A 27,642-nucleotide genomic window follows, 5' to 3' on the forward strand; every position below is an offset into this window, starting at 1 on the left:
GATATGAGACATACCCGATTGTAATGCTTGGAGTGCTACAAGACCCATCAAATGAAGAAGAGTAGTGGGCCCCCGCCATACACAACTTTGGGCAGGATTATAGCGAAGCTATTTCTACAGAGAAGGAAGAAAGAACTTGAGCGAAAGCACAGAGCTCTGAGACGCATTGCATAAAGATAATAGAAGATATATGAAGAGAGGAATCCATTCTCCATGATGATGAACGACCCGAGAGAAACAGAGATAAAATGTTAAAAATGCCCAAACAAGAGATCTGGTCTTGAGATGAGTGCTATCAAAGGTAAGGGGAGAGATTAATTAGATCTCTCCCCTTAAAAAAAAGTGTTTTTGTAGCATTAAGTAATAAAGTTGCTATAACTCAGCTGAATGATGGTGTGGAGATTAGTGTGTAGGGTACTGGTTGTAGCAGATCTTTAATATTGGAACGGTTGAGCACCGCGAGGTATGGCATATGAGTATGAGAAATAGTGCATGCTATTACCAACAAGCCAATGGATAGGATTTGAAGTCGGTGAGAGAATGTCATTTATGTATAAAAGGAGGGAAGTAAGTAAAGAATAGGGCCCTGAGGCACTCTTCATTTGAGAAGCTTGCAGAGAGGAAATCATCCATTATGGCAAAGAGATGGAAAGATGGCTATCCAGTTACAATGGGTGGAAGATAAGTCATAAGATGATACCGCTGTATTTTTTGCACGATTTTATTAGTTTGCGCTATTAAATTTTAAAGTTTTTTCAAATTTTATTTCTCCTCACAACTTAAATAAAATTTGAAATATCCATGATATGAAAGTTTTAAGAAATCGAATGCAAGTACAATATGCAATCAGCCAGGGATGAAGAACTTTGCCACCTCTATATGCCAGCCAACTCATCTAAAATAAAGCCCAGAAAAAGGTTCCTCGCGTCTTAGATGAGATTCGAACCCATGTCTTTAAAACTAAAAGAGGCTTTATTAAAACCAACTCAAGTACTTAGGCTCATTATATTCCATTAGTTTTAATCAATCAATCAACTTTCCATTGTATGAACTGTACAAACTAAGAAACTGCCTCAAAGTCGTTAAAACTGTATTTCTTTTGGAATTAATAATGCAGGATGTTGTGATAAGCTAGGATGATATCTTTTGCAATTGTACGTAGTGAAAGAGACTAGCATTATGTTAGTTATGCATACAAAACAAAATATATCATTTATGAAGTTTTTTGTTCCTTCAGTAGCATTTGGTATCGTATTCAAAACTATGTGAGCGAAGATCGATTTCTGATAAGTATTATACCATTTTTTTTTTAATTTTTTTATGTTGGGCCCATATACAGGAGGTTGGCTGGTCAACCTATAGTACGTTAGTACCGTATATGGGTGGGTTGCGAAAGGAGAAACTTGTTTACATTAGATTTGAACGCCTATATGTTGTATTTCTTGGGAAATACGTCAGGGGGAAGACTGTTCCACAGTACTGCAGTAGCAGGGATGAAGGAGGAGGAGGAAACGAAACTTGTTCTGTGAGTTTCGAGGTGTACTGTGAAAGGAGGTTGGGCGGCAGCTGTACGTGTTCCGATGGGCTTAGTACAGGGTGGAGGAATTTCAGATGAACATTTCCCATGGAAATATTTATAGAATATACAGATTGCGAAGACCAGGCGTCTATGTGAAAGTGGGGGGGAGAAAGTTGGTGAGGGATGAGTTATTTATTAGTCTAATTGCTCTCCTCTGTATTGAGTCAAGCATTTTGAGGGGGGAGCTTTTTTGGAGCTCCACTCCAGGTGTGAGAGCAGTATTCGAGAGCTGGGCGGATTTGTGACTTATATAGTGTTAACAGCTGTTTTGAAGTGAAGTAGCGTCTTGAGCGAAAGAGGAAGCCTAGTTTTTTGGAAGCTGAGGATGCAATGGTTGTGATGTGTTTGTGCCAGGAGAGGCTTGATGTCAAGGTAATTCCGAGGAGAGAAATTTCACCTTGTCTGAGAATTTGAGTTATCGAAAACAATGCTGGGAGAAAATGGTTCTTTTTTGAGAAATAAGACAGAACTGGGTTTTACTAGCATTGAAGTTGACGAGGTTATCTGAGCCCCATTGGCGGATGGTTTGGAAGTCAGAATTAAGGGCAGCGGTAGTTGATGTTCTGTGGATTGAGGTGAGTTGTGTAGAGTAAGGTTTGTCAAATGAAAGGGAGGAATGTAGTGTGCTGTCATCTGCAAAACTGTGTATTGGGTTAGAGGTCAACTGAAGTAGGTCATTGATATACAGAAGGAAGAAGGTCGGTGAGAGAACTGAATCTTGTGGGATTATGTGTATTTACTCTAAAACAACTATTAAATCTTTAATAAAAACAAGCATATATTGCATACCATTTTTATAGGTTGTGTTGAAAGACTAGAAATTAAAAGGCAAAAATTACTCCGCCAAGGACATATTTGAAACCTGTGTCTGCATTTCTGGAGTATATTTTTCTTCCTCCCCCTACAGTATTGCTATTTAGCAAATATAGCTAACGTATTTTTTAAAAAAAGATGATATCTGACAAATGAATGATAGATGTTATTTTTCTATCCAAACATTTGATTACTAGCAACGTTTTTATTTTGTTTGCTTATTTTTAGGCCTACAAAGATGATTTTTCGGAACAAATCTACGAAGTGCCTGGTCAGAATTTACATAGGTAAGATGCTTTGGTCAGAGAAAGTTGGTGGTGATGGATTATAAATGTAACCTTTTTCAAACCATTATAACCTTAATATGAACTTATATAATGATCTGGTATGCCATGCCTTTTAATTAGGCGACCACTCTTAATTGTGGTTTTAATCTTGTTAAGATATATATTATAACAAAATGCAATTATATTCGCCAACGCGATTGATTTAGATGCACCAAATTATCTTTACTTGAGATGCGACGCCAAAGAACTATTAATTTGATATTCTTTTGCTTCATATTCTCTGAATTTTAGCAAGGAGTTCTATACTTGAAAATGTTTCACGACGTTGCTTATCTCCAAAGAGATCTAATCACCACTAGCTTGTGGTCTGCCGTTTTAGATACCAACGCACGACAGACTTCAAATGTAGAACCACACATAACAATCAGGCCAATGTCTTGTATGCTAATGAAATCCTACCGGATTGGCAGGCATGTAGATAGACAAGTTGCCAAAAGGATTTAATTTCTCATTTCTGTAGAACAACCTAGATTACTGACAGAGTGACCTCCAACATAAAGCAACAAACAAAATCGTTGTAGCACATAAGCCTCTAATATGCAGCAAAGGACGGACTTGTTATCAACATGCCTGTTTAGTTTTTCTTGCATAACAAGAAAGATGACAGCAGAAACTGGATCGGCGCGTCTGCAATCAACTGGCTCTGTTTCTTCATCAGTTACTATTAAGCAATTAACCCTCACTTGTGCGTGTCAAGTAAACCAGGAAGAGTATATGTTCGGTGTGTTGAAATGTGGGCCACAGCACTCTATGGTAATTACGACACTTTGGTTACATTTTTTTTTTAAGTTCCATGCCTTGGATGTACAAGCTGACTGCATTTCTTACTTTCGAGACTTGTCCTGCTTTTCCCCCTTTAGCAAAACAACCTCACGAGCTGCGACACAAAACAAGAATTGCAGCTTGCTTGTTACCTACATCTTCATTATGATACAGAAAAGAAAACAAACAAAAAAAAAAAAATAGAGACAAATTATCTGAAATTAGTGTACTATTCTTCGAGGAAGTTCGCACGATAGCATCATCAAGGGTTTGAGATCAATTGTAATTCATCTACAGATAACATTTTGTGTGTTCGCACTTTTGTCATACAATGTGATGTCGTCACCTCTTGATGAAACCTCTAGGAATCAAACTATGATGATAAATTTAAAGCCCATTTTCACTAATTGTTGTGATTTGTAATTTCTCCGACCATTATTGAATTCTAACAAAGATACGGTACTGTTTGTTTATTTTGTCACTTCACACATTTTTTAAATGTTATTTTACGTGACTCCCACCCATGAAAGGTTGTAAACCTGTAGAACATTATTACTGTGGGGGAGGGCGCGGAATTTTTCTATTTTTATTAATTTTCTATATTTTCCGGACATAATCCGGAAGCCTTGCTCTCGAGATCAAATATGGAACTTTTTCAAGCCTCTAATAAGCGGGGTGGTGGTCTCCCACCGGATGAGGGAACTCATCTCCCACCTAAAGACAATCACAAACTTCTATGCCCAAAGCGAGATTCGAACCCGCAGCCTGTTGGTTGCGGATACGCTAACCACTCCGCCAACCAAGCCGGTAAAGGTTGGTAAAAGAATGCATTCTTTATTATGCTGTAAGCCTAACGAATTTTCCAGGATACACTTTAGTCTTTTCGTCAGACAAGTAAAATACTTAAACATGAAATCCCTTACGTTCAGATAAGACTATTCTGTTAAGTCGCAAAGATTGCTTTCATTAATGGGCAATTTATTTGTATTCAGCAGTCATATTCATACCCTGTAGCACACACGTTATACAGGGAGCAAGGGTTAGATAACAAGAAGAAAGCTCTTCGTGTTTCTTCTGAATACCACTGATTTCTTGGAGATAGTTGTAGAGAGAAACTTATTATCCTAGCATTGGGAGTGGTTGGCATGCCGAAGAAGGCAGTTTTTTCTTATATGATATTAATCCCACAGACCGAAGGGTGAAGAATGGATTGCATTCTTCTGTGCAATAAGGCGGATGCTGGATAAGAACGAAAAAATTGTGAAGGCGATATAGCATGGGTACTTATTAATTTATTAATACCCCTAGCATTTCAACACCATAAAGATGTTTTGTAGGTTGATCGTTGAGAACGAGGCTTTGCATACGGCATTCAAATTTTTCCAAATCATTTTCTTCACAGTATGTGGCAGTAACACCTGTAGCATGACTTGTCAGACTACATGTGTTGTATTACATGGATCTGTTTCATAAAACTGCTACATGTAGGAAAGATTACATTTTACAGAAGCGTTTGTTGTACACCTGTCGGCATTTACCGTTCCAGGTATTACAACCAAAGATCCGAGTCCTTACCTCGAACAACAGCTCGAGATCATTACACTGTACGCTATCCAGCTTCACTGTTGGGATGATGCACTTGGGCATAAGATATTTATTCATTTGTCAAACAGCGTTCATCCAACCGTTCAGGAACTCGTATAACATGATTTGTTGCTCCATGTCGCGGATTTCCAGCGAATCATGATATTATTTGCACTAAGGTAGTTGGCGCTGTTGATTGCTATGGTTGTTTTGTTTTAGCTTATGTGCAGCTGTCTCTTCATAAAAACCAAGACTGTGCAGCTGCTTGTTTAATGTCCTAATATTAACCTGAACCCTCTGTACATTTTTTGAATTCTTGGTCAATTGTTTCCACATTCGTGATTTCTCAACCGCTCTTTTGAGCACCCTTTGGTTCCTTAGGATTGGTATCTATGATCCTCGAGTGCGTTTCTTGACTGAGGGCGACACCCGTACATTTCCATCGGCAGATCATATTGCCAAAGTTTATTTCGAGTTATGCAATAATTTTACCAATATCAAACTCAAGGATGAGCCATTAATCTGGCAAAGTATGATAATATCCCTTTGTCTTATATAGCTGCACAGACTACGTGTGATGTTAGGAATATGCATATCACTTGTTTTTATTCTTAAAGAGCCAATGTTTCAGTACTTATTTCAACTTGGGGAAATGCACAGTAGTGGTGTGTTAAAAATTAAGCACCTAAACAAATCTGTAAATTTCCTTTTTGATCGGAATAGAGATAATATTCAAATGTCTCACATGCAATAATGATTATGATGCAATGACTGTATTGCATTATCTGCAAGCTGAAGTGGTCAAGATTTTAAAGGCCCTCAGCTACTGATTTTTCATGGAAATTCTGAACATGCAATAATACCGTTAAAATGCTTTGCTTGCAATTCTTTGAAGAGAACCGTTCTCTGCGAAATACTGTATTAGTAGAAAGTCAGATTGGCATCGTTCCACAGTATCGCGTTTCTTCAAGAAAAATTCGGGGACCAGCGATGGAAAGAGGAAACCTGGAAGTGGAAGGAAAGAGTATCTACGGAGAAGCATGACCTCTCCTTGCAGCAATTATTACTACAAATCCGTAAGGATATATCAACTAAACCGGAACATCAGTGGAGTGTTGATGCTATTTGCGCTGTTGTTTGACGTCGTTAATGGACAGCAACTTGAAAGCCTTTTGTGGAATTGAGTTTATAAGACACAGACGTGGTAAGATTTCGCCCACATTGTTTGAGGATGCAGTCCACGTTTCCTGCTTCCCGTATAGTTTCTTAATTCCTTTCGAGTGAGTGGGATTAGTCGACTACATTTCGTGTAAGGAATACACAAAAGTGATTAGGTACGTTGGCATCCTGAATTTGAGAGCTGGACTCGGGATGATTCTGATCATGCAATCTTGCTAGAAAAGCATGGATTTATGTTCACACTCAAATAATTCCTAAGTAAAAGTGCAGGTTACTTTCACAACCCCCCCCCCCTCCTTAGATAAAGGAATATCTGAAGAGATGAAACATCACAATGCTATCATGGTCTGATAACAGTTCTAATCCTGATCTCATTGTAGAAAAAGTGTACTGCAGCATACCACAGATGTGCCGCCATAATAAACGCAATAGTCAGTCGAACAAAATAGCAATAAATAGCACTTTGCCGTAATATTTTTATTGTACCGCTCATGTAGCAAGGAAAGGTTGAATGGAGCCATTTGAATTGTTTGTTTTTGCAGTTTCGTGTGGAATGGAACAACACATATCTATTTATTTTGTAATTTGCTTTCTTTTTTTTATTAAGTATGTTGCTTTCAACACTAATAACATTTTTTTTAGCAGAATGCAGCAACTTTCAGTACAAATACAACTTCAATGAAAGTTGTTTTTGTACTTTATTTCACAATCGAACCAGTTGCATTATTGTGTAGAATTTACTGAATACTGCTTATTTCATTAAATAAAATGTATGGACTGAATCTGTCTTCAATGAAGAGATAATCTCTCGCAATTGTATATTACAGAGACGAAGAATATTTGAATCATCAGTACCCGGATGAGGACACCTTCCAAGGGAACGGTTATGCTGAAACAGAGTATGTCGGTAAGGATTAATTACTGAAAACGTAACATATTGCACGCCAGTATTCTCTATTTTGTATTCTAGCCATGGAATCCAATGTTCAATCTTCATTCCATAACAAATCGTCATTCTCAGTCCCTAACTTTTTTTTAACTATAATTTTCAATATAAAAGGAAAGAAGAATCGAGTGAGTCCGTTTCTTTTGGTAATTAGCTATCTCTAGCTATAACAGAGTAAAGAGATGCATTTATTAAGGTCTCGGTTTACCCAAACTGAATTTCAGTCTCTTTTATCAACACTCTCTGCGTGTAATATTAAGGCACAATACCGTCTGCGTGTTTTTTTATTTTTTCCCCAGTATAACACAGTACTCTTTTTAAGTGCCTTTTGTATCATAGTATTAATAACAGTTCGCCATCCCAAATTCGAATTAATTGCATGCTATCCTTGCTTCCACTAATCTGGATATATTTTTCTTTTCTTGCAGATGAATGGACTGCCCCTCATAGTCCCGTCGTTCTGAGCAGAGTAGCTGGAGTCCCTAGGGTTGTGACCCGCTATCGAAACCACCCTTACGGTGTACCTCCGTCATCGCGGTTCTAGAATCATCTCAAATTCACTCAAGAATCACGACGTTTTCCCGAGCATCAAGAACAACAGGTGCTACTTGCACCACTTAACGGTATCCAGAATTTTCTAGTGGTTTATCATGTGTAACTTTGTCTATGTACTGTGCACGCATTCGTAAAAAAAGCATTTTATTTCTTTGTTCTGATCGCCTCGTCGTATAATTCATGAAACAAATCACCCCCCCCCCCCCCATGACAACAGATTCCATATTCATAAGTGAAGGATCATAGCATGGGGAAATGCGATATCTGGATTTCAGTATATATATATTGCATTATTTGGTGGAGTTCTTTTATCCTTTGATCAAAAAGAATAATTTTCTCTTAAAAGTAGATTGAGTCCTTTGTAGCACTTAAAATTTCTTTTATTCTATGAAAGCTGTTCGACTAAATTCTTATTTGTGGTCGTAAGTCACTCTCTCTATATATATACAGGCAGTCATTTTTTATGAAGGATAATTTTGTATGATGACCAGGGTACTCTGCAAGCTGCTCGGCGACACTCGCCATCTACTTTTTTTCTAAAAACTTTTTACGTACGTGACCTAACTTTTATTTACTTGCGCGTAAAATGTGTGATTGTTCAGACACTGACTCAGATGGAGATTACATTTTGTATTTTTGTGTTCATAGAAGTAGGCGATCGCTAGTTTGCCTCTTGGTTAATAGATGCTACTGCACATGTGTCGTATTTTTCATTATCTATCAGTGAAGTCGCGTGTTTTTATGTACAACAATATTGTATAGAGATATTTTATACAATGTCGTTATTTTCGGCAGCTTGTTTAATTACCACTCTGTTCTTTATCAGGCTCTTCATTCTGTCAGAGCATTCCTTCTCCAGTTCATGTTCTACTAGGTCATCAAATTACGTAAATAGAAATTGCTTAACCTTATTTCAGTTATCTTAATTCATAATTATATATACCATTTCATACTAAGTATGTTTTTACGAATTACACTTTCTTCTTCTTGAAATATCATCTTTCTGCTAATGTACGGAAACTTGTAATAATCAGTATATATATTAGCACCGCTGCTGTTCTTATTAGTCTTTAAAACATCTGATATGACAACGTGTACTGTCCTTGATGTGTATATTTTACAATAATGTTCATAATCAATTTGATTATGCTAAGTCGTATACTTTAGATCCCTCTAACTTTTGTGCTTTTCTTGAATATATCCATGAAAATAAAATTCTCGCTGTGGTAAATAGCTGAAATTCATCTGTAGATTCGAAATTTCAAAATGGCCGGGCATTGTATCGAAGGCCTCCTTTTTTTACTCTTCCTTATAATTGTAGTATGAGCCAGAATATTTGTCCACTCGAAGCAATTTAATATTGTATAACAATTTCGTCACTAAAATTCACTCAAAATATCAACTAAATAGAGGAAACACGATACTTTCAGAATTGCTCTCTTTAATTCACTGAACTAAAGGCTAATATATAACTAAACATGAACAATAATAAATAGGAAAATAAACTGAAGTCTAAATCGACAGATGTTCTTTGGTTTTCAGGAATCCAACTTCTCAAATAATAGTACCGGTTGCTTGTCCATCTGTGTACGACTTTTTTTTTTTAATGATTGCCCTAAATGGAACGATTCAAAACTGTGTGAGTTGTAATTCGTGCTATTAAAAATATAAAATCCTAAGTATTAAATAATATTTATCGATTAAGAAACTGGTTGTGAAACCAGTTTCTTAATCGATTCAAACATGCATATTACTTCGATTCGAAATGGTGCTAAAACGGTTTGATTCAGATATACAAAACAAAGGACGTGTTCAAATGATCGATGACACAGAGAGAGAGAGAGATTTCTGTGATTTTCATATATATCACAGCATTTGCTGTTGTTTTTAGAACTATGTTTGGATTTGTCATGACGAAACACGCTCGAACTCACTTCTTTTGACAGTTCGTCATTTTTAATCATGTTAAAAAAAAGGAGATTGTATCGAGTTCCTAAAAAGTGTTTTCATAACATGTGATATGTGGTAAAGTTATCTAAGAAGTATGTAAACATTGAGTTGTAAAATGAACTGAACATGCTAAACAGAACTTTTCAAAATAAGCATAAGACTTAAGTAAAACTGCTAAAATTACTCTGAAATAAAATATTTTTTAAAATGCCAGAGTGCTGTTGTTGTTTTTTTCACATCTGTTAGTGATCCCATAGAGAGATTCCTCCTCGGAAATTTCTCTCTGTAATCGTAAATACAGGCGGTCCCAGGTTACGGACAACCCGACTTACGGCTTTCCGTACTTACGAACGGGCTCCCCATAAGGATAATTAATAATCAAATAATTAAATGAATAATTCTGGAACTAGTTTCTTCCGTGCATGTAAACAAACCCGCATGGCGTAAGCGAGTGTGTGATCCTTTACGCTGAGTCACACTTACCATGTTTGAAGATTGGTTCTTGAACTGTTTCATTCTTACTGTGAACGTTATTGTTCGAAAAGAAAATTCTATTTTAAAATTCTGCTTGTGCTGGACAGTGCTCCTGGACATCCAACATCTTTAGATGACCTTCATTCTAATGTGAAGGTCGTATTTTCACCATCCAACACTATATCGCCACTACAGCCAATGGACCAGGGAGTCATTTCTGCAGTTAAGGATTATTACTTAATATCCGCAAGCAGTCAGGGCTACGGAAGATGCTGTGATGACCTTTAGAGAGTTCTGGAAGTCTTAATTATAACATCTATAGTGCCGTCAAAAACATTGCTGATTCTTGGGAGGAAGTGAAGCAATCAACAATGAAAGGGGGGGGGGTAGAATAAACTGTCCCCTTCCTTAATTCTGTGATGATTTGCGTGGCTTCACAGAAGAAGAAGACATCACAAAGCTAGAAAAGCTGTGGGGGATAGTGGCAATGCACTGCAATTGGACATCAATGAAAATGATGTCATTGTCTTACTACAGGTCTATTCACAAGAATTAACCAATGAAGACATTATGGAGATAGAGATGCAGCTGATAGAAACACAAGAACACGAAGAATCAGAAGATCTAGAACCAAAACAGTTTACGACAAAAGAATTAGCTGAAACCTTTCGTCTCACTGATTTGCTAAGCACGAGGAGAAATTTTGTTTTTATGTTCTGTTTGAATTAAAAGAAATGGTACAGTAGTTTCTGTAACTTATTATTATTACATTACAGGGATATTATTATTACAGTATTACACTGTATTATTATTGCCACATATGAGCCATTATATGTAGTATTATTATTATTATTACCGTATATGCGCTGTTCATCAGGGATCCGAGTTGCATACAAATCCGACCTAAAGACTTTCTCAGAAACGTATTTCGTCCGTAACCCGGGGACTGCCTGTACGTAAATGATGGGAATAATGGCGTAACAATTGATGACAGGAGGGATTCAATTTTCCAACAAATGTTATTAGATTATAGAAATCTAAATGAATTCCACTGATTGTTTTTTAGCAGATTTCCTTCATCTCCCCCAGTGAAAATGATATATTGAATGACAGCTAAGATGATAAAAAAACCTTAAACAAATCTAAATAGTGAAACTAAAAGCTTCAATGATACTGCGCCATTTTCTCTATTTTTGTTGATTTTAAATATGTGCTTGGTCCATGTTTGTTTTTCTTTGTTTCATTTAAGTCGTAAATGCGACTAGCTGGTTATTCATCTAGTGACACGTTGTATGCTGCATGTTTAAATGAATCATGTCTTAGAATAAAGATATCTTGAAATTCTTAATCTAGACTAACGGAAAAGGATATCTAAATAGCTCCTTCCCGCACACAAAATATTTATCATCGAGGTGAAAATGCATTTTTGTTAAAAAAAAAAAAAATAAATAAAAATACCAATCAGTACAACAATTATCATCATCATACTCAGTGTGCATACGTCGTCATCATCAGCACACTGAGTAGTGTGCTGATAATGAATGCCAAACAGAAAGAAACGAAAACATCATCCATTAATAAATTTACTCGTAGCTATCGAAAACTCTAAACCATAATGTCAATTCATAGAAATAACAATTCAGTGAATTACAACTCATCGAAATAATGATTTACCGAAAAGCAATTCACTATTTCGATGAATTCCTTTTCATAATATTCATTTTCTTGGGAAATGTGCTTTCAGTGTTTCCTTTTGAATTATCTAAGATTACCATGCAGTCAATATGATTAGTATTTAACGAGGATTTTAACTATTTTGTTCTATTTTAGAATATTATTCTTTAATGTCCATGTAATACTTCATTGCAAGGCTGATTCTTTCTTTGGTAGCTGCAGTATTTTAACTCACACTGACAGTCAATGTCAGGGAATAGAATGTGAAAAGTACTTACGTAAAAATCAGTATTTAATCAACTTTAAAATACTCACCAATTACAGATTTCTTCCTATTTTTTTCGCTTGCGAAAATCTCAATGTCTTGATGACTGCTATTCATAAAAAATACCATTATTTATTTTACTTAATTAATTAATACCATAATTTTTGTTTAATTTTTATGAAATATTACTGATATTTTGCACTTCTCTGGTTATGTAAAAAAAAAAAAAAGAACTGCAATGCTTTTTACTAACTATTGCAGTTCTAGTAAGTTTTACAGTCTAAATAGGATATCTCAGTTACTCTAGTCATTTCACCTTTAGCTTAAAAATTACAACTGATGTACTCTACAGCTTTTTTTCATTCTTACTTGCAATCGTAAGTATACAATATACTGTATTTCTCTTAGTAATGTAACTTGGTGAATCCAGCGTTTTTCCACTTTTTCTTTTCCTAAGGAATATGCGTTCCCTATTCTAGCTACTAACTTGTTTACTCTCTATCCCAGAGACGGATTAAAGATTCCTTTATCCCTAGGCAATGAAAAAGTCACTCATATTCATTTGAATCTTTATATCAAACTCCCCCCCCCCACACACACACACATGACGAGAGTTTATAAACTCTATGGTACACTATGCATGTGGGTAAAGAGTAAATAAGAAAATGTAACTATTGTAATTGGGCATTCGTAAATCTTAATATATTAAAATGCTCATTCATTACATAATTAACTACCTATATCTTTACTTCCGTACCTCTGGTCAACAAAATCTTAATTGTTGATAATCGAGAAAGTTGTAAAATTTTTCAACTGTTAGTAACAAAATAATCTCATTGTGCATTTTGGTCATCACTTCATTTTCTCTTTCTTTCTTTAGGTTTATTTATTTATTTATTTGCCATACTAGCACAAAACAAACGCGTACATGGAGACGCATAAAGAAAAATTTTTTTTTAAAGTCATAGTTCATTCAAAAAATACTAGTTGTAGGGATGATTGATAACACCTTTAGTGACTTAAATGTTGCCGAAAATATTTTAGAAATCAGTTAATGTTTTGATGAAATCTCACTCAGGTGAAAACAATTCACCTCACTTTTCAGTGAATTGTTTTCTTTCCGATTTGCTATTTCGAACTGATTATTCAGTGAATTGTGCCTTTCGGAAAATTACATTTCATTCAACTGCTTATCGATTAATTGCTCTACTATTAACTGTTTTTTTTTTCGATTTGTTGTTTCGATTAAATTTTTTTGACCTCAATGATTTGTTGTGTAGATTGACTTTGATTTTTCAATGAATTACGTTTTCAGAGAATATATATCTAAATTTTGTAGATCTAAAAAAAAGCACATAACAAGGTCTCGAGAAAAATGCTATTCAAACAGTATACAAGTACATGGTGTAAATGGGACATTATATCGAGCATTACTTAGTCCATATTTGAGTTGTAAGTCAGCAGTTAGAATTGAAGAAGGAATGGGGCGATGGTTTGATGTTAAAGCAGGTGTGAAACGATGACTGCACATTCTCTCCACCCCACTGCTATTCGTCATCTATATGGAACTAATTATGAAGGAAACTGACGTTGTGTCTGATATTATGGAAGATATTCAACTTAGCTCTCTACTTTATGCAGATTATGCTGTACTCCAAAACAAATCCAGTAGACGTCTGCAGGATTCCCTAACTAAACTGAATTACAGTTGTAATAATTTCGGTACGAAAATCAGCGATTAAAATATAATGACATTACAAGTATGAAAATAGGCAGGAACACTGAAAACATCATCTGCATGAATAAGATGGAAATAGACAACAGAACGGAATAATTTATGTGGAATAAGAGAAATTAGTCGGAACACTAAACTAGCTGTATACGAGACAGTGAGTGTTCAAAGCAATTTTAACTTATGGATCTGAGAGCTGGGTTAGGGAAAAAAAGCTTGATCAATGACTGGAGGATATGAAATTTCTGAGAAAGATTAGGGAAGTGAACAGATGGCATTAGGATGAGAATATTAGGAAGGAATTTGACACTGTTAGCGTTTCAGGAATGTATGAGCACAGGTAATGTCAGGTGGTATGGCCACTTAAACAGAATGAGAGAGAAAAGGTTAGCAAAACAAGTTTTTTTTTTCTTTTTTTCTTTTTCTTTCTTTCTTTCAGGCTGGCAAGGAAAAGACTCCAGAGGAATATCAAGGTCTAGGGGGAACGAATCAATCAGAAGTACTTTAGAAAACCGAAATATAAGATTTCACAATACTGGAGTCCTGACAGACAGATTAATTTGAAGAATAATTGTTGATAGGAAGTTAAAGTTAGTAATAATGTAATCGCTTCATGTAATACTATCATAATATCCTGCTTGAAGGTACATATAATTGCTGGTTCAATGAATTGCTTTTTTTTTTCAATTAATTAAATGTTCGATGATTGACGTTTTCTGTTATTTGTCATTTGTTCGATGAATTGTCTTCACACCGTAATTCAAAATTTCTATCTAGGTATAATAAAGCTTTAGTCTGTTGGCAGAAAGCTAGTGCTTTGCTGTATCCTAAATTCTTGGTAAGTAACAATCACTAATACAAAAAGCTTCAGTACTTCAGCAGTCGTTAGAAAATAAGAATTACGAAGTCTGGTTAGAACAGACGAGTAATTGCCGTATATCAATGAGTTATTCCAAGTGAAATCACAGGTGGGGAGGGGTTGAACCTGAATAATTTTTGATTTTGATGAAAACAAGTTATTTTAAATAAAATAAAATATTTCTCTCTTCACATTTAATTATCACGGCCATTTTATTCGACGGATCCACAGAATTTTCCTAGTATCAGAGAGAGAGAGAGTTAAAATATCCCTTATTTCCAGGTTGTTCAATTTCTCATTTTTTACTGCTGTTTTAATAATCAAGGTATACGTTTTTGATTCTTAGTTGCATTTTCAGACAAACTATTTTTTTTCAAGTAGCAGCTACCTGCTTTAGATGTTTCGAGTGCTCATTTTCCCATTTTGTATTTCTACTCTGCAGGCTAAGGTTGAATTCACAGTCAGACTTTTTAGAGGACCAAATAAAAATCAAATTTTTATGAAAGATATTCTTAATTGCTGATTATAAAGAAAAATTGGTCTCATTCTGTTATTTTCAACTTAGAATCCTTTAAAATTAAGAAAACTGCAATTTTGTTGAATCTTTCAATGCATTTACTACATTCACTTTTCAATGAAACAATTTTCAGGACTCTCCTGAGTGGCGTGAACTAAGCAGATTACACATTGAGAGTTTTACATGTCACCAGCATTAATGTAAAAGTAGGAAAAAACCGTTAAAAATACAATTTTTGATTTTTTTTTTTTACTTTTATACTAGTAGCTTAGCTATGCAGGCATCTGCTTTTCACCACAATAACAAGTTCACATAGGTTGGTTGATATTCGCTGGTCATATTTAATTTCAGTCAATATCTCGTCCTCATCTGAAACTTCTTTATCTGTAGGTTGACATTAATGTGTGAATGCATACAACTTCCTTGGAGGCATCACAAATAATCACACTAATAAAAGATTTTTAAGGCAATTTACTGCTGATAACTTCCAGCATTAATTCCACATTCTGATGTAGCACAATACACGTACTGAGTGAGGAGCACTAGCTGACATAGTTTTTTTGGTCTCGATCTTTCGAGAATATTATCCTTTAATTCTTGTATTATTTTAAGATAATCTGACTGAAGACAAGGACGAGGAGTTGGGTTTTCTGCCAATATAATCAGGAATACAGAAACCCTTTGTAATTTTCTTCTGACCTTATTTGATTTTTTTTCTATTAGAAAAGTCTGTAAACAGATTCATCATGAGCAGTGTATTTATAGTTAACTGATTCTAGAACATACTTTGGCCAAAAGACTGTTGTAACGCGTTTCTTCTTCTTCGGCTTCTAATTCTACAGTTTTTTTTTAGTTCTCAAACCATCAAGTGCATAAGTCTTACCTGGTTCATGTTCTAGCAATTCATTTTTCTCTCACAGCTCTAGAGTGATTTCTCTTAATGATTTTTCACACTAAGATAGCTAACACGAATCTGAACAAAATCGGAGTGAGGAGTGAAAGGAATAGAATGGCAAATAACATTCAGCAGTATGTTGAATACTGTCTCATCCTCCATCAACATGCCGTTTAAGTCACAGATTCTCAAACTTGCCTGCATTGCCACAAGTGCTACCCTCTCGACATTTCTTTGAAATTTGGATTAAAATATTACCATATCCTATTTTAAAACCAGTCAGGTGCTATGTAACCCTTAATGACCAGACTATTTTATCACTTTATCAAAATGCTATTCTTTTGAAAATGAAATGTAGTGAAATTAAAAAAAAAGAAATTAGAATTACAGATTAAATTAAAGTTTCTGCAAATTAGACGCTCGAAGCTTTATGTACCTATATAAAGCATTCACGTCACACGAATCCTAAAATATTGTCTTGATAGGTGGATGCACTAAATATGCAGAAAGAAATGAAGTTTTCTTAATTTCAAAAGGCTTCCTAGGCTAAAGGGATGAAAATAAGACTACTTTGGCTTTTTAGTAACCTAACAAGAATATCTCCCATAAAATGTTCATGCTTTTTATTTGGTCCTCCACAATTTTTTTATCTTCAAATTCAGCCGTTTTTGCAAATTATGAGGCAATATTTATCTTAGACGATAGGCTGCAATCAAGTAATTTTAGGTATACATTATACATTCCAGTAATATACAGGGTGTTTCAAAAAGAATGTCCCGATTTGAAAATTGTATATCTCTGCAACTACGAACCACAACTGAATGCGACTTGTACCATGTGAACGGCTTTGGCCCAGAGTTTGATATGACGACCACTAGATGCCACTACTAGCGCCCAAATAGCCGATACACTTAGTTAATGAGAAGATGGCGTCTAGTCAACAGAAGGCGTTTTGTGTTCTCGAATTTAGCAAGGCTGAGTCTGTGATTACGGTGCAGCGTGCGTTTAGACGACGTTACGGAATTGATCCACCACTGGACAAAAACATTCGTCGTTGATATCGACAATTTCAAGAAACAGGGTGTTTATGTAAGGGAAAGAGTCCTGGACGACCACGCACCTCAGAGGGGAATGTGCAACGAATTCAAGAGGCTTTTCAGCGAAGCCCGCGCAAGTCCACTCGTCGTGTTAGCCGAGAACTTACCATCCCTCATGTGACTGTTTGGCGTGTGTTACGACGACGTTTGCTTATGAAGCCATACAGATTGCAACTGGTGCAAGCTCTTCGTGTAGGTGACAAAAAAAAAAAAAGAACAGATTTTTGTGCTAATCTGTTAGAGGACATGGAGGACGACACCTTCCTACAAAGGTTGATTTTTAGTGATGAAGCAACCTTTCATCTAAGCGGTAAAGTTTCGCGCCACAATGTTCGCATATGGGGACTTGAGAATCCACATGAAATTGTACAACATGAACGTGATTCACCAAAACTTAATGTTTTTTGCGCGGTTTCTGTTAGAAAGGTTTATAGCCCTTTCTTTTTTGAGGAAAACACTGTTACGGGAAACTCCTATCTTGAAATGCTGCAGGACTGGCTACTTCCACAGCTGAATGAAGAATCTGAAGATTACATTTTTCAGCAAGACGGAGCACCGCCACATTGGAACCTCCAAGTTCGTTGGTTTCTAAACGAAACATTGCCTCAGCGTTGGATTGGACGCACGGGACCCCACGACTTGGCACTACACTCTTGGCCTCCAAGATCTCCAGACATCACACCTTGTGACTTCTTTTTATGGGGATACGTAAAAGACTGTGTTTATGTTCCTCCATTATCCGCTGACTTGGATGAGCTCAGAACCAGAATCACGGCTGCAGTAAATTCTGTGACAGAAGACACTCTCAGACGCGTTTGGGATGAATTCAGCTATCGGCTTGATGTTGTCCGTGCAGCAGGTGGAGGGCACATTGAGCATTTGTAATTGTGGTGAGTGAAACTTTAGGCCTTACTTCATACTTGGTAATTTATTTTGTAACTGTACCACATTTTCATTATTAAATATAACTATTTGAAATCGGGTCATTCTCTTTGAAACACCCTGTATAAATGAAACATACAAAACTGCTAAAATCAACCTAGGGCTTACAGGGTAGACTAGCACAGTACTCGTAACACCTTTTAAAGCAGGTGGCAGCCATCTTGAAAACGGATTATTTGCCTGAAAATGCAAATAAGAATAAAAGTACGCATTAAAATGGAAATTAAAAATCGGGTAATACCGAAATAAGCTGTGATGATTAATTTTAAAACCCTCCACAATTGCAAAACTTCTGTGGATCTGCCGAGTAAAAACGACTGCCTAAATTTTTTTCTTGAATCCTGTTATAATTAATACGAAATAATTTAAAAAAGAAATTTTTAACAAAGAGAAAAGTTTAGCCAGCCATTTTAACATGATTACCCAATTCTTTAGATGGAATATTTTATTCCATCTAAAGGAGAGGTTAATCAAATTACTGACTTTCATCAAAATACAAAATTATGCAATCACAGTTTAATTTTTAATTTGATTTCACTGATACCACAAAGGGAAAAAGAGCAACAATATGGAATGGAGAATTATTCACTGAAACGTATATTATGTTCGCATTTGAAAATTAGTCGATTTTCAGATGATTTTATTTGAAAATCACCTGGCAGTTGATGTGGAGATTTGAGTTAGGTTACAAGAAAGCTTAAGAAAAAGGAACCTGCTAAATACATTAAAAAATAAATTTAACCGGTTTCTCATTTTTACTGATTTATAATAGGATTGCTGTGGATATGCACAGATTTGGTCGCCAGGTTTTCAAAAGGATGATGAAATGTTGGAGAGGGTCCAAAAGCCGATTGACTAACTTGGTTACTGGAATGTGGATTATGAGAACAGATTGAGAGAATGCAAATTACAGAGCCTTGTGGATAGAAGGAAGAGGGAAGACTATAAGTTGGTAAGGGGTAATTACCAGATTAGCGTAGATAAGATTTTTCATAGAATATCTGGAGAAGGGGGGGGGGAACGAGGGCCATCTCGAAGCTGTATAAGGTGGGTGTGAGGACTAGAGTTTTTGCATGGAAAGTGGTGGATGATTGGAATGCAATGCCTCGACTTAAGTGAATGCATTTAAGTCGAGGTACGATGATCTGTGCATGTGAGAGTGGGACCTCCCACGATGAGTCTCTTGACTCCATGTAGGTCTGTTGATAATATACATTTTGTTATCTTTTCTCAGTCCGCGCGGTTAGCCTAGTGGCTTTGCGCTTCGCAACCATATGCCTGGGGAAGGAGTGTCCTAGGTTCGATTCCCGTCCACGACGTGAGGAGTTTAAGGATATTCCTCAGCCATAGCCAAGTTAGCCGCTCTTGGGCATGGGCAGAAGGGTTTTTTCCGCCAGTTTATCTGGGGTTTTTCATCCCGCAAGCAGGCAAACCGGCCCCGTGAACACACAGGTTACAGTCATAAATACTTACGGCAAGGAAGGCAACGGGAAACCACCTTGCTCATAATCATTTCTCCCTAGAATGGTAGCATTTAGCTACCCTCCCGCGGCAGTATGGCAGATGGAAACCAGAAGAAATCTTTTCTCATGTAATTTTACTTGACGACAGGTACTTAAAATTCACAGATTTACTTATTAATAAAAGTTTCTTCTTTTGTTGTGCTGAGTCATTGAAAGACTTTAGAATACTGCTTCAACTTGTATATGTACACTTTTGTGCAAATTAATATGAATCATTTACAATATTTAATCATTTATAATATAGAAATATAATTTTGCATCTCACTGTTTGGTATTTTATATACTTTCTCCTTTTCTTCATTCCTAACAACTTCGTTGATATGTTGCCATACTGATTGGCCTTGTAAATGATGAGAATTCTCAAACTCGATGCAACGAATGTAGTTTTAACTCATATTTTATTTTATTATTGGGATGGAGTAAAATCTTATTGGAAAAACAGCCGTTTGCTCCGGACAAACTTCCTCAATTATGCAACACGTCTGCTTTTTTTTTTTTTTGTGGAGTTCTTTTCAGTGAAAGATAGGAAACTCTGTTAAGCCACATAGAATCAAATCCGTATCTTCTTTGTAGTTGCTTCCCTTTTCCTTCTAGGAAAAAGGGAAACCCTACTATTTTTCTAATAAAAATATTTTGATGATTACTAGCTGTGAATAACATTATTGCTATTTTATCCACAGCTAATACTAAAACCTAATAATGATGTAAAGTAAGCTGAAAACTTACTTCACATCAGTTTGCTTACTTCTCTTATGTTTGCTTTTAAATAAATGCTGTTTGAACACTTTTTTAGAGCTAGGTTATTACTAAAATAGAACTGGCTTTTCTGAAAGAAATAAAAAATATTTCTCTTCAAAAGTATCCAATATTTTCTATAAATAATCTACGAGTAACATCAAACATATACATTAAAAAAAAACTAACAGTGAATGATTGAAATTATCAGTGGCAAAATATTAGAAACCTCCCACATACCAAATGAAATCCATACACTAGTGGCAATCGACTTAACATAATAGAAAATGACTATACATCATGCCTACTCCCGCTCCATCATATTTGAACAGAGTTATAAAATATGCCAGCCTGGTTGGCCAAGTGGTTAGCGTACCCGCTCTCCAGTAGGTCGCGGGTTCGAATCCCACCGCAAGAATGGATGTTTGTGATTATCTTTAAGCAGGAGATGAGTTTTATCGCCCGGTGTGAGACCACTACCCCCGCTTATTGGAGACCTGAAATGGCTTGAAAAAGTTCCATATTTGGTCTGTAGGGCAGGGTTTCCAGACTGTAAAAATAAATTTAAAAAAAATACAAAAAAAATTGATAAAAATGAAAAATAAAATCCTTAGCCCACCCACGGTACAAATATACTATAGGCTTACTAATAATCTTTCGTGGGTGGGAACAACATAAAATAAAAGGATGTGGTGAAAGTGAAAGTCGGAGGCATGTCTTCTTGGCTTTTGGTCTCTTGATTCAACCATTCTGCCCTTGTAAAGCAAGGATTAAATCCCCAGGATTACTTTATCGTTGCCGACAAGTACACATTCGTGTTGACTCTTTACCCAGCATGTGATGGACACTTCCATTCGGATAAAGTGGGCTATATCGTAAGACACGTGTCGTCCAAGAATGATTAAAGGAACATGATGGTGTTTGTACCTTAATTAATTAGCTCCTTAATCACCAGATTTCAATTCCACTGAGCATCTTTGAGATGGTGAAACAACGTTCGTGACAGAAACTAACCTCCAAAAATGTAATGCACCTACAGAAATCCATCATGGACACTTTTTGCATGATGCCTATGGAGTGTTTCCGAAATCTTGTGGAATTAAGGATGTACCGAAGATTCGACATACTATTAAATGGGTATAATCCGGCATTGTAATGAAAGATATATAAAGTTAGTAAATTATCACGCGAATGCGCCTAAGAGTAAATTAATCAGTTTTTGCGAATCAACTAGAAATCATATTATTAAATATCTATAAAAATATGTGCGCTGTTTATTTATATAAATATCAATATTTCCGTGTGAAAATAGAATACCGAGAACAATAGCCTAATTTAACAAATCAAAATGGCATTAAAGGTAAAAATTCTGTTTTCTTTGACCCTTGAGTCCTTACGGTTATGGTCCGATTGGATAAAAACATTCGTTAAGTCGTGTACCTACTTTCAGTAGTTTCGACCCCAAACTTTTGGCTGATGAACATGTGCCGCCGTCCTTCTCACTTAATCTTTATTATTGCATTTTCACCGCATTTTTCAAATACGATTTTAATTTTCTTATTCACTAATAAATTTCAATTATTGTGATAAGTCATTTTATTATCATTATTCATAATGAGTTTGTGAAGTTATTTTAATTATTGAAAAGTGATTTGTAACGATTAAATGATTTAATCATTTATATATTAACTGTAAATTTAGTAAAATCATCATTTCATTTGTAACGTATCTTTGACAAAAGGCAGAGAAAAATTCTTCCATTACATGCGTCTTAATCTCTAGTTCATATGACAGAGAAAGGTGGCTAAAATAAATGCAGTCCCGTCTTATTTGTTACGGTTATATACAGAAACGTAGTTAAATAATTACACTTTTACATGGATCAGAAAGAGGATAATAATAAAATGCTGTTTCGCACTTCTTGCGAAAACTATATTCTCGAAATAATTTTCTTCCTCACGTTTTTATGAAATAACTGAAATATCCTCCCTCCTTTTATACCTTGTTATACTTCAATATGTTCCATTTTTTTACTTGAGTCTTTTTATTCTATCCTCCCCCTCCGATGCTCATATTTCTCTCTTGATGTTTCTAACTAGTACTCCACGCATATTTACAGCAAAATGTCAAAAATAGTTCAGTCCCACTTATTCCTGCATCCCGCAATAACCTCTTATCTCTTAAATCATTTCATCTCAGCATTCTACCAGTACCACTGACCTGTATGAATGACCCGATACTTTGAATTCTTGCAGGGATATTTTTAGCTTAACTGAGACTCGTCACCTGTAGAGGAATAAGAAAAAAGCTGAATCTGAAACCAAGCGAGTCATTCGAATAATACGCTGCCAGATGTATGGTGACATTGTTTTCGTAGTGGCTATTTGGCAGCGAACATCCCTCTTGTTCTTTTGACGACATTCCAATTTACCTGAAAGGATGAACTATGTTGAATACAGAACGACTAAAGCAATTTACTGTACTTCTTTATAATAAAAGAAACAATCAGGCACGATGTTTCATTTCTGTACTGACTGGGACACAGCAAATTGTGAATTTGTTGATAAGAATGCGTATACAGTTAATTTTAATTGCATTTATATCTAATTACAGCAGCGGTAAGCTGAAAAGTAATAATAATGCAGATACACACACTGCATATTATTTTTCGATTTATAGACTTGGCTTTAATAGATAGTAGTTTTTGATCTGTTATGATTATTCGTTCTTATCACAGATAGAATTTGTGACTTTGCTCATGTATACCCAAATATACTTGAAATATATGCATTATTTTATCCACGTGTAATGGGATTAAAAACAGAACATATGCTATCCTGCAGTATTTGCTTATTATGCAAGAACGTATTACTTAAGCGGAAACTAAGCAAATTCAAAACAGAGTATAGTTATTAATTTTTCAGAATGTTTCAAATAAAAAAAAGATCTCACATATCCAATGCCTTCCTCAAAGACAATTCCACAGTATTAGCAGAGTGAATGATGGTAGTGGCGGTGGCAATTGTTCTTTAAAGCCTGAAATTGAAAACCAGTCAAACTTCAATGCCTAGAAACGCTATTTCTGTCGAATCTTTCCTCAAAAGGAAATCACCTCATCTATTTTTATCCCTGAGTAATATCCACATCAAGCAATAAGATGATAAGACTTAAAGTTACTTCAAGGAAAATGAAGTATACTTTATTTTTCTTGGAGTAACTTTAAATCACAACTCAAAGGTTGTTAACAGATCAAGTAATGCGCAAGTACGGAGGGATGGATTACAAGAAATAAGATTTGTGCTGTTGAATAGATTTCAATACATTTAGAGCAGAGTTTGAGGAGAGAATGTTATTACAAACAAAGAAAATATGAATGTAAAAAATATATCATATTAATATTCCCTCCATGTTATATAGTCAAACAGTTAGCTTCTTTGTAATAAATTGTCTCAATGAACGTATATCTATCGAGAATAGAACTAAGACATGAATGTGCAAGTATTATTACTTGGTACTTGCATGGTGTCCCAGAATCTATCGCTGGAAGATTGTCCAAACTACACTATACCCCACTACACTTCACAGTCCATCTATCTCCATAATTGCTTGTATTCTCTAGCTGGTTTACCTGTTTTTGCAGGAAGAATACCAGAAGAAAAACTCCCCGCTGCTTCTATATGGACACTGTGTGCAGAAATGTTCAAGTATTATGCGTAAATTCATTAGTAACTTCAAAACGGGAATTCGACTATGTAGATGCATTTGATTCGCTATTTTGCATTCGAATTAAACACCACACACAATATTAAATCAACTCAGAAAAGTTGTTCGGATGGAATTTTACACAACTTCATCAAAACAACTTTTTAGACAAAAATATGATTCGAAACTGAAACTCAAATTCCAGGACTACAAATTGATCAAAAATCATTAGCATTAAAAAAACTCGAAATTCATTTTTTGTGCATTTTCCAATATTGTATTCTATAGAGAAGTTAAAACAAGAAACAGTCTGTAAATTGAATGTCAAGCATTTAAAGATGTTCCCTGTTATGATACACGGTGAAGTGTCACTTATGTGGGGTAGAAATTCTAATCGGTTTTGTGAAGCATACTGACTTTGAAAAGTCATATAACTCATTTTAGGCGATCAACTTTTTTTAAGCTAGAATCTTGATAATAATGATCGCAATTATATGAACAGCACTGTGCAACAGCCGTTGAAAGTGTAAATCACCGAACGCGGAAATAGCGATCTTGACTCGCATCGTATTTGAATGCACTTATTCTCCTCCTCCGCTTGCATTTCATGATGGATTGTGTCGTCCATGAATAAGAGTTATCCGGGATCTTTCTTTTGCTAACTGTCTCATCTGACGGTACTCACGAAGTTCGTTTCTTCGATCAGGATATGGAGCACCATAATTTTGACTTGTTTATATTTCCGTCCATACATAGTAATGTGCGATAGCCTTCATGCGGTGGCTGATAACATGCTCAAGCTATCGAAGCTATAATTCTTTTTTATATGTACACTGCTTGGCTAGAAGTCAACAGAGAGTCCCATGGGCAAGATGCATCGTGCGTGCCATGTAACAAGTCACGTGTTTGCAGCCCGTATAAATTGGAGGAATATGATGCTTCCAGGTCAGTACAACCATGTTCGGGGAAATGACTGCCAAAAAAAAAAAAAAAAACTGACGGAGTCGGTTCTTTTCTCGCAATTGTGATAGGATGCCATGTTTCAGGCCTATCTGTTCGGCAAATTGTTAAAAAATTGGGCTATCTCAGGTCAACAACCAGTGATACTATAATGAGATGGAAGAGCAGGGAGTCAACTGCAAGTGCTACCAACATGGCGACCCACCACACTCACCGAACGTAACTGTAGGGAACTACAAAGGATAATATGCAAAAAAAAAAAAAAAAACGTCGACCGACACGTTGAATGCGGAGTTCCGGGCATCGACTGGAATAGACCGGAATCGACTGGGCATCAACTTGATAGAGTGGGCTGCGGTTGAAGGTCCTTCTTGGTTTGTACAGGTCTCTAGTATTGTGTGTGTGTGTGCGCGCGCAATGTATTGAGCATATGACAATGGATGCCAGTCATGTAGGTGCAAGTATAACTAAACAGCCGTCCTGCTATGGCCTTCATTCATAATGCTAATATAACGAGAATGGCACAACAACCAGAAAACATCCATTCAGCTCTAAGCTAAGCTATTTTTGTACACTGAAAGAGCTTGTTGTAATAAATCGACGAAGGATTACAAAAATAATACAGGGAAGAGAATATTAATTCTTATGTTTCTACCTTCGGGTTGGCCTCCGATTTATGTTTTCCTTTAAGCAACTGTCTAGATCTGGTTACTGAACTCTTAAACTGCGCCCAACTTGTCCTCTTCGTTCAGATCTATAATAACAGTGTGCAATCGAGCATATCAGAATGAACAATACCTATAAAGAATGGTTATAGCAGTTATAGCATACGAATTAACAGAGTTGCACTCTGTGAGTTAATAACAAGCAGTTGGCCAGATGCTTATTATTAGCTGGCTGGTACAGTGAGAACTGGAACAATGCCGCTGATTACTGAGAAGTGGGAAAAAGGTCGACTAGTAGGACAAAATTTCGGTTTCATTTGTTCCGCACTCACGCGATGACAATGAAAATGGTAGTGATTTCGTGGAAAATGTTACGATCTCTGATACCGGGAGAGTAACGTTCTATATGCAACTATAGCTCTCTTCATGCTCGCAGTTTATCCGCCTTAAAACGATTATATCCAACAGAATAAAACACCATGTTACTGTTCTTGGGGATTGGTTAGCTTCCCGGTAGTGTAGCTGGGAAGACGCGAAATTTCCTTTCGAATGAAAAGACCTGGATTCGAATTCCAGCTAGAACGCGAGAAACCTTTATAAAAAAATCGCAGAAAGATAGCAGTGATTTTCCCGATAGAAACTCTAGTTTCCTGTTTCACTGAAACAGGGAGACCAGTCGACAGACATAACATACTGTTACCACGGGCTTAGAATGTTCGCTTGTAAATTCATTCAAACTAAACCAATCACAAATGCTATCACGAGCATGAAGGTGAATTTACCATACTTCACTGGTCTGCGCAGAAACCCACTTGCCAGCGAAATGAATATTCATAGGGTGAGGCGGAACGAGTTGTTCGGCCGCTAGGATTGGAAAGCAGCGGTTAGACTAGGCTCCGTCGCTTTCTAATCTGAGGAAAATATAGGTTGAGATCAAGACTACATGTACAGCATCTTTGTAAAAAATTTCATCAGAAGCCGAACTCTCTTGAGGGATAAATGGGAAAGAAGAAGTTACTTATTATTACGTAAGCGTACTTAATGACAACTGGCCACTGAGTGTAACAAAGACTTACTCGAAGACTTGTGGCTGGTAATCATTAATATATAAAACGAATGACTTCATACAGAGTACGAATTTTTTTTATTTAACTAGTTTCTTACGCGCTCAGGAATATAAAGGTTGTTCAACCAGTTACATAAAAAACAATACAATCTAATAACATCAAAATATCAATCCTGTGGCTTCTTTATACTTGCAAAATCTAACTATTGAACTCAATGTATAACCAGACAATTTTTAATTTTTTAGAATTCGTGGTAAGAAGTCATTCTACCGTACATCTAAATTAAAACAGATAAAACAGCTGTGTTGTCGAAAGAACATAAAATTACGGTGGCATTCACACCCATGAAAATTTTTTCCTCAATTCTAAGATCACCTAAGCAATCTCCTTCACCTTTCAAGAAACCAGGAGGTTATTTTCTAATGATTACGGGAAAATGTTCCGTTTGACAGACAGGCTATTCAAGAAAAAAATACCTATGAAAGAACATTTCAAAGAGATTTAGAGAGAAAAAAAGAGCATACACACCCATGTCTGTTGTTTCATACTACAAATGAAACTACTACTAAGAAAATTCAATCAGAAATGTATGGTGTCTGACAAGTGTAACAAAAATCAAGATCTCATTTGCCTAAACTCTGTATGGTCGGCTTTTGTAAAAGATCCGAAATCCACAGAACTAAGTCGTGATGATACAGCCGAAATCAAACAATCCAGCAGGAACACATACGATATGAGAAACATGATATCCGTTATTTAACATTTTTAATAACGGTTTTTTCATGTTATAATATTTATTATGCTTTTACGCGTTGGATAA

At 35.9% G+C, this 27,642-nt stretch overlaps 1 protein-coding gene across 2 annotated transcripts in view; it reads left to right on the top strand.

The window, feature by feature from the left end:
• The window catches only part of LOC150101025 (KH domain-containing, RNA-binding, signal transduction-associated protein 2-like), a 98,141-nt gene extending 75,300 nt beyond the window's left edge, over positions 1–22,841 (top strand). Inside the window, exons 6-9 of one of the 2 annotated variants that reach the window (XR_016549162.1) lie at positions 2,621–2,679; positions 7,092–7,171; positions 7,639–7,833; positions 22,684–22,841. Coding sequence is in view for 1 of the 2 variants with exons in the window: in XM_090401438.1 (XP_090257564.1) it covers positions 2,621–2,679; positions 7,092–7,171; positions 7,639–7,754 (255 nt within the window). In the remaining variant the exon portion in view is untranslated. Of the gene's footprint in view, positions 1–2,620; positions 2,680–7,091; positions 7,172–7,638; positions 9,929–22,683 lie in introns of those variants that run through there. The other variant, XM_090401438.1, reaches the window with a different exon arrangement.
• Positions 22,842–27,642: the final 4,801 nt, after the last annotated feature.

Source organism: Typopeltis vanoorti, chromosome 12, assembly GCF_054136105.1.
Source record: "Typopeltis vanoorti isolate ZY-2024b chromosome 12, IOZ_Tvanoo_1.0, whole genome shotgun sequence".
Classification (NCBI taxonomy): Eukaryota; Metazoa; Arthropoda; class Arachnida; order Uropygi; family Thelyphonidae; genus Typopeltis; species Typopeltis vanoorti.